The following is an 8,594-nucleotide window of genomic DNA, read 5'->3' on the forward strand; positions in this document are numbered from 1 at the left end:
TTGAGAGACCACCTTCCTTTGTAAGTCAGTTATCCATAAACTCTTAAAACCTTATTACCTTTTATTTTACCTATCTGGATATGAGATATCTGTACCACTCACTTTGAGACATTTCAAATGACACCAAAAACATAACAGTCAATGATAAACATTCACATTAAACCATATTCTTGTGTGAGTTCTTAGTAGTTTGCGGAAGTGAGGTCGTATGGGGGAGGTCAAATGGTAATTAGCCCTTTGTCTCAGACCAGGGCCTCAACCAGTATTTTCAGTCTTACAGCTTTTCTAGTTAAGATATCCAAATTGTGTGCATCGGAGCGCCCCCAAGGGGTCACACATAATAAACTGTTCCTGCGATCAGCACACCAAGTTAATTTTAACATAGCACTGGGCTGGCACTCTAGTGATGATGTCATTGACCTGGTTCATCATCACACACATCCATCCATCATAACGGTAATCCATACGCCTCCAGAGGTTAATAAAGGCTTTCTGAAGCAAAGAATAATATCCATTTATTGGGCTTCATTTACAGCACAGCCTCTCGTACCTTATTGCTTACATAAAAACACATCATAAGTGTCCCAGGTCATGTCTCGTCCTTCACTCCTGGAGCTCCTCTGTGAGAGACGTGAGGCCGGTGCGGTGAGGTACACTCAATAGCCCCTAACACACAGCAATCCTGGTAAATTACCGTAAAATTGCCAGAACAACTTTACCGGTAATTAAAAAAATGTACTGTTCACACAAGCAACAGCGTTCTGGGTTAACAGACCATCACACTTTAGCTCCAAAACACCGGTAAACTCTGTGATGATCTCATTAACCGAAAGTTTATGCCTTGGTCCTGAAGAAGTCTAGTTATACTTGACAGTATCGCTAACTGTTCTTCTAAGTTGTCGACAAATCTCTTCATCTGCCCAGACGAGGAGAAGCGCTTTAGTTTCGGTATATCTCCAGTTTGAAGACATTTGTAAACAGTGCTGAGTAAACGCGTCATCTGCGTCATAATGTTATGAATGGGCCAGCGCTGTTGCTCTTCATAGCTCTTTCAGTGGCTTCTGATTGGCCCAAATCACTTCTTGCGCCAGCGTGTTCTGACCTCGTACGTGCAAAATCTTCATTCCATATTCACGGTAATTTACTGGTAATGTTAAAACTTCCCTTATTGGTAAATTGCCAGAACCAATTTACCGGTATATTTGAAAAGGTCCTGTTCACACAGGATCTGTTACCGGTAATTTACCGTAAATTCTGTATGTGTGAAACGGGCTATTATTACTCATGCCACTGACCACGCTCCATTCCCCCCGGCTCTCGTCCTCATCCTGCTCAGTCAGAACTGCTCATCTTTCCTTCTTTAGAGTGAATTCTGATCTTCACTTCATTTTTATCATCAAAGCTGCACATCTGATCTAGAAAAAATGCAGCAGATAATATAAAACTTAAAGTTACATACCAAAATCATGTTCTTGTAAAAAATCCAAATAACATCAAAAATCCTAGTCCAGTCTGTATCTCTCACATGTGCTCCTGATCCACACATCACTAAACACTAGACTGGTGTTAGCACCTGCAGTTTGGACTGAACTTGGATTTGATTTGATACCTGTGTGTGAAGGATGACGCTCCGTTCTCTTCATACTCTTCTTTCTACTTTCATCACCATTACTGCTCATATTACCTAGAGAAAGTACAGCAGATTATCTAAAAACTTTAGCTTGAGCACAAACAGAATTCATGTTGCAATTCTAATTTGTTATTGATCTTCACATGTTTATGTCCATCAAATAAAATAAATAAATAAAAATCATAAAAATCTTTACTAGATTATATTGCTTCTGTAAAACAGTATATACTGTCAAAACAACATACATTTTGAAATATCTTCAAAAGTAGGATGTTTAAAATCAGGACATTTAAAGCAACAGTGTTCAATATTCAGAACTCACCTTTTGAGCTTTTCTCTGGGCAGAGCCACCAGATACACATGAGGACTACAGCTAGAACTAGAGCTAGAGCTAGAGATAGAGATAGCACTAGAATTAATAATACTGATAGCACTATTAAAGGGAAATTCAGAGGTTCTGTTTCACAGTCAGCACAATTTCCAACTGCAAAAAAAAAAAAAAAAAAAAGAATATAATAAAACACAAATATTGTAAATGTTTTAAACTGTTGAACTGAGTTGAGGCACTTGAACTGTAATTGTTTGTGACCAACAACATCAGTGTTATGTTCTCTTTCTACATACTGAGTGACTTGTATTTAGTTTTATGTGACAATAATGCAGAAGCAGTGTTACTGTATCACAGCCATTCTGTACATATTTACTCAAGACTGAACTAATGGTGATATTTACCCCAGTTTACTGTAACTGGTTCTGTCAGACTGCTGTGAGTGACCAGACAGTCATAAGATCCTTCATGGTTTCTGTTGATCTTCACACTGATTCTCATCTGAAAGGTTTCATCATCATTTGTTCTGATTCCAGAAGATGTTTGATCCTCAAGATTAATTCTGTTCAATCTAATGTTCATCTGAACATCTCTGGGGTAGAAACCAGTGGCCAGACAGATCAGAACCAGCTTACTTTCATCATCAGGAGATTTACTTGCAAAGATGTGAACTTCTGGATCTGGAGCAGAAAATAATAATGCAAATAACTTACAAAGAATTTGGCTCTTTGTGTAAAAAAAAAAAAAAAAAAAAAAAAAACACTTCCTCTTCATTAAAGACACGTTTTGTGAGTAAACTATCGCAAGTATAGAGAAAACCCTTGCATACATGAACACAACCTTCAAATATATATATTTTGATAATTGCAATTGTTTCATAAAAGTGTTTCATAATGTGAAGGGCTGCAGCTGATGTGTCACTGTGTCACTACAAACAGAGAAAGTTAAATAAAACATTTAAATAAAGAGGTTTCAACATTTCTGAATGTGTCCTTAAAGGGGCATTTCACCCATTTGAACATTGTTTTTTATTTAAAGTGGGTCATATATGTAGTCGAAATGTAAAAGAAATTTTGAATTTGGTGCCTTTGTGACCGAGAAAAGACAAAAAATAACTTCAGGACGCATTTGTATGAAAGACAACAACTCCCACAATGCACCACATTGCACAGCTCCGCAAGCCACTCCCACTAATCCAGAAAGCGCATATCTGCCTATAAGAGAAATCACTCTTCCGTCTACAAGGCTAGCTACCACCAGAGCTTGAAATTAATTTCACATTCACACAAAATGTCTAGTTAGTTGGCGAACTCATTAGTGCATTACTCCTCGTTTGTATTTCTTTCGAAAAGGTGAATTATTGCATGGTACCTGGATGTTCAGTCAGAACATATGCGGTGCGAAACTAGGATAGTTCACAACACAAACGTCCGTGTCCTCGTCTGATTCAGAGATTTCGTCCAGGAGAAGTTGTCATTGTTGAAATTCTTTGCCACAGACGGACTCTATCTCTGTGTTCGTAGCGGTTCGTAGTTGCATAGTGAGATCACCGGCGCCACCAGTCCGCCCTAACTCGAGCCAGTCCGGGCTCCTCGTCCGCGGCTGGCAGGTCTTCTGCCTCGGCTGCTCTTCTTCGCTATAATGCGGCTTGTAAAGGTAGCCACAAACACCTGATTCAAGCATCAGACTTCCGAAATCCTCTTCCTCTAGTCTATATCATATTGAGTACTCTCCTCCGCTATTGTCATAACTTTACATCTGTCTCCACAGCGCCTGTTAGCTTAGCTTCAAACAAGATGGAGGATATTGCTTTCAGTTTCAGAGAGTAAAGTCCCACCCACTGATCTGTAATAGGTCTGTAGCGTGAGCGGGTCCCGCCCCCTGGGAAAGATGAGGAACTAGTGCTTGTAGTCTCAACAGAAATCCCCCCCTCTTACACTTCCTCCTACAATGACGCAAAATGACGATTTTTGCGTCATTGTAGGAGGAAGTGTAAGAGGTAAATAAAGGATTTCCCCCGTCTCAGGGGAAAATGAGAGAGTGTTGCACAACCATTCAATAGTATGACTGGGTTTCTAACAATGCAAAGCTTAATGCAACTGGGTGAAGTGTCCCTTTAACAGTTTTACATTTTCAACTCAACAGTATTTATTTTTCACTGAAGACAGGAGTTAATTAAACTGATCTGATCAGAACTTACTCTGTTTTGTGTTGTTAAATGTTGAGATCCAGTCAGTGCAGGTCTTGAGGTAATGTTTGATGAACTGGTTGCGTCCAGTGTGACGATCCCATTTTAATTTGGTTTCTTTGGCTTTGGGGTTTTTATCAATCCACTGCATAGTGTCATAATTAAAGGATATAAGATCTTCTCCATCAAATCCAAATTCATCAAAGACAGTCAGATTCACTGATCCATCAGGAAGTTTCTCCAGTTCACAGCCAGTTATTCTCTGAAGAACATGATCTACAATCACAGAACAACACTCATGAGAAACTCACAGTAAATATAATGTCTGATAATTAATAAGAGTAAAGCATGAATCTCACCAGAACACTGTGAGTCTGTGCAGTTTGACAGAGTCCTGATCTGATGAATAAACCAGTCTCTAGAATCAGGAGGATCTTCAGGAGCTTCAGTCCAGTCTTTATCAGTCAGAATCCAGACTCGTTCTTCATCACTGAAGTGTTTGATCCGTCTGTCATCATAAACACACACAGCACTGAACTCTGGGAATGAGTCTGATTTGGTCAGGGCTGTAAACTTGTAGTGGAGGAAGTGTTTCTCTGAGGAATATATGAAACACAAACAACACATTCTCTGTTATCCAGTCAAGAATATATAACAACAGTGATCAGATGTTCTCTTACGAGAGGTTCTCTCGTATTGCGTAAGCTAGCTTACGCTACGGGTAAAGTTGTCTTTTCTCGAGATCTGAAGCCAAAAAATTATCCTTAATTTTGTATTTATTGTCAACGCAGTGCGGCAGCCAGCAGACCATAGCAGGCTGCATAAGCGTGCTCATTGGCTGTCCTGCGGCAACTGCTGCAGCCTACCAGTGAGCCCCGTGTGACGTCACGCCCTCCACACCCCTCTAACTGTCAGAATGGGCGTGGCTAGCGTGTATAAAGGAAGGGCTCACAGGCTGGAAATCAGGGCCCGTATTCATAAAGATTCTAAGAATCCTCTCAGAAAACTCTTAATTTAGCTTAAAAACTTTTACGTAGGAGTCTTAGCTTAAGAGCGATTCGGGACTGATCTGAGAGCAACTTTGAGCAAAGAAAAGACAAAAACATTCATCTTAGTGAGGAGGCGGGGTTGACCCCGTTGCTATGTATGACACGATCTTTTGAAGACTGTGATTGGTTGGTTGTCCAAGAAGGAAAAAAAAGAGTGATTTTTAGTATAGGGTCTATTCTAAGCCTCCACTTTGAAATTACATGCGTAATTTTTCCTATTTGACCGTTCTCTCACACACACACACACACACACATTATATATGTGTATATAAAACCTTTTATTTTATTTACCATGCTGTTAATTTCCTATAAGGTATTTGAAATGAAATGAACTGCGACACAATAAGAGGTTCTGAAAGTGCTGTAATTGTGTGTGTGATCACTCTGCTTACAGAATGTTGTGACAGACCCAAATCATCACTGCTGCATTGTTGCATTTTCCCAGTTGGCAAATATCGCAATGTAGTGATTACTTTCATTTCTGGCGCTATGGCATTTCTGCGCTGTGTCGGAGATGTTTGCACGTCTCTAATAAGATCAGTCACAAACATGATCCCTGCACAATCTAATCTATAGCGTCTTATTAACTCACTGTCATCCATTGTCTGCAACACATTTCTTCTCCCTCTTCGTCTTTCTGCCATTTTCTCCTCTGCTAAAGAAACTCTTAAGACTCTTAAAAGTCCTCATCCGTGCTCCTAACAATTTTGACCTTAAGACCTCTTTTAAGGGTTAAGATGCTTTATGAAGTACTTTTTTCTTTACTAGGATTTTAGTTTAGTGGTGAGGGAAAAGCGGTGATAATTAGTGGTGTATTACGTGAACGTTAATCACAACAATAACGTTTGTCAGGCATCTATGTCAGCTGAGGAGATTAACTTTACAAAGATTAACCCAGTGTTGTATTGTATATCATAGCAATTGAATTACTTGGTTTTGTTTGACTCAGAAAGATGAAATGTGAATGTATCTGCTCTGCAAAAAAAAAAAAAAAAAAAAAAAAAAACAACAACACGTATTAAACATATTAAACAAACATATTAAAGCATACTTTCAATTAACTTTAGTTTTGTAATTTACCTGTATTTTTTAAGCTGCAGTTTGATTGATATTACTTGGAATGCACAATAATAATAAAAAAACATGATTTATTATGAAAATGAACAAGAACAGAGTACTTGCAAATGACGTCTTCTGTTGTAAATGTCCCAATTGGGAGAGGGTGTGCAATTTTCAAAGAGTTTAATTAAACATTCATGTTATATATTTTGGTTGCATTTGTGAGTTAATAAAAACGTAACTGGTTGTGTGAACATAATATATATCGATTAATCGATCGATATAGCCCTGAATCGAATCGAATCGTAATCGTAATCGTATCGCAAAAATTCTGTTATTACACACAATATCGTGATGAACTGTCCGATTTACACCCAGACCTTACAATAGTATCATGATACCCTGCAGGTTTAAGTGAATGGAAAGAAAGTACAGACAACCAAGGAAGTGATTATTGTCCAATACTTTGTCAAATAAATATATAACCCCTATATGCTGATAATAGAGTTATTTGGAATGAGGTGAAAATATTACACCTGAATGGGAGTTTCAAATATTACAAATTCTTATGACATTTAATAAATAGAAACAAATTATAAAATTAAATTATCAATGTATGATAAAAATATACTAGGCCTATATCTAATTAGATTTTGAATAGGGAGTAGAAAGAGGATCTCTCATAAGTATATACTGAGCACTGAAGAGGACTATATTATGAATGTGTGATAGAGCTGCAGCTAAAATTCAACACAGAGCTTTAATGAATTAGAATAGAAGCAATGAAAATTACTTCAATTAATGCACTAGAAAGTAATGACATGCTATTAGAACTGCACTGAACTAAACAAGCATCATGTTGGTTAAATCTGGGTGGAAATTGCAGGGAATATGAGAAATATGTAAGAAAAGGATTTGTATAGAATATACCTTTATGTAAACCTGAAGGATTAAGGGATAAATAAAATTATAAACCATTTACCATCTTTAATTTATAATTTAGAAATAACTAAAAAAGAAAATGAAATGGCTAGAGATTAGAAAGGAAAATATCTGTTATTTGAATACATAAAGAGATTATGGGTACAGTATTTAGAAACATAAGGCTACAGATGGTTCTGGAAACACGGAAAATCCCGCATTCAACATAAACATTACTAGAAGAACAACTAATGCTATAAACACAGCAGAACTAGCTTCAGTATCACTGGCTTTACTGTGGGTGGATGAACTTCAACTAGATATAGCCTACTTCACAACTATTTGAGGTTCATCCACCCACAGTAGGCTAAATCTAGTGATACTGGCTTTACTGTGGGTAGATGAACTTCAACTAGTAGTGATATAGGCTACTTCACAAAATGTCCAATATGTTACTAGAAAAAATATGAGTGCAATTTGGCAAGCTTAGCTCACTTGGCGAGCTTTAAAGCAAGTTTGTATAGTAGTTTTGCAGGTCGCCTAACTGCGTTTCTCTGTTGCTGATCTGAAGTAAAACAAAAGATCTCTGCTCTTACCTTGATGCGCATCACAAGAGTGAGAAATAAGCTCGAACAATACGACGCATATACAATAACTGTTTTTAAACGAGATCGTGTGATCCATCTTTGCCATTTATTCAATTTCACTTTAAAAAATTTAAACTGTGAAAAGCGTCTTCCTGCCTCCCGCTCATACTGGTGCAAAAATGCCAACGCTTAAAAGGTAGGTAACATCTTAAATCTAAATCGATGTCAACAGTCATCAAGCCCTTAACTGCAAGTTGTTCTTTTTTTACATTGCGGTTCAGGGTTTCCGTTGATGATTACTGTTAACCGTGAGATTATGTATACTACAACGCGTCGCCAGAACGAGCGCGGGCGGATGGGAACCACTGTCTATGGCAGGAACGGAAGACGCTTTTCAGTTTAAAAATGGTGGGGTTTTTTACGGATTTTTTTTTTTACGTTGCGGTTCAGGGCTTGCGGAATTATCTATTTAAAACATAATAACAAACTCTCTCAAATTGTAATGTGTTAATTTAAAATGTGTCATAATGAGTTTTTAATGCGTTAATGAAAAGCAAGAGCATCCTCTGGCGAAACAGAAGAACAAATGATTCAGTTCGTATTTGCTCGGGGAACTTCTGTTTATCAGCGGCCATAAACACTACATTTAAATGCTGTTCTAATTATTTCTGATTGAAATGAATTGAGTAATAAATAATTTTAACAAACAATCCATCAGGTGTCTCTATATGATGCTGCATGAAAGAATTTGAAAGGTTTGTGTTTTTTCTGAAGATTAATTTGCACTGATGAGTATGACCAGAAACATGAATTAAGAAAGTAAATTGAGTAA

At 37.6% G+C, this 8,594-nt stretch overlaps 1 protein-coding gene across 2 annotated transcripts; it reads right to left on the reverse strand.

Annotated features, from left to right (window-relative positions):
* Nucleotides 1-504: 504 nt before the first annotated feature.
* On the reverse strand, nucleotides 505-7,994 carry LOC311299751 (zinc-alpha-2-glycoprotein-like). Of its 2 annotated transcripts, none has more exons than XM_084423562.1 (7): nucleotides 7,772-7,994; nucleotides 4,506-4,742; nucleotides 4,159-4,422; nucleotides 2,363-2,638; nucleotides 1,953-2,021; nucleotides 1,610-1,684; nucleotides 505-1,415 (listed from the first exon to the last, which is right to left on the reverse strand). In XM_084423562.1, the coding sequence occupies exons 1-7, from the start codon at nucleotides 7,866-7,868 to the stop codon at nucleotides 1,333-1,335; spliced, it is 1,101 nt and encodes a 366-aa protein (XP_084279688.1). In that variant the 5' UTR covers nucleotides 7,869-7,994; the 3' UTR covers nucleotides 505-1,332. The 2 variants fall into 2 exon arrangements, with proteins under 2 accessions (XP_084279688.1, XP_084279687.1); XM_084423561.1 differs by having other exon boundaries at nucleotides 1,953-2,114.
* Nucleotides 7,995-8,594: the final 600 nt, after the last annotated feature.

This window comes from Rutilus rutilus, assembly GCF_951802725.1.
Source record: "Rutilus rutilus genome assembly, chromosome: 11".
NCBI classification, from domain to species: Eukaryota; Metazoa; Chordata; class Actinopteri; order Cypriniformes; family Leuciscidae; genus Rutilus; species Rutilus rutilus.

Excerpts from the sequence above, each read along its gene's own strand:
- LOC311299751 (XM_084423561.1), bottom strand. The coding sequence starts at position 7,868 with ATGGCAAAGATGGATCACACGATCTCGTTTAAAAACAGTTATTGTATA. Across the intron at positions 4,743-7,771 it reads CTCTTGTGATGCGCATCAAG|AGAAACACTTCCTCCACTAC; the intron begins GTAAGAGCAGAG and ends TATATTCCTCAG. Across the intron at positions 1,416-1,609 it reads GCGTCATCCTTCACACACAG|ATCAGATGTGCAGCTTTGAT; the intron begins GTATCAAATCAA and ends CATTTTTTCTAG.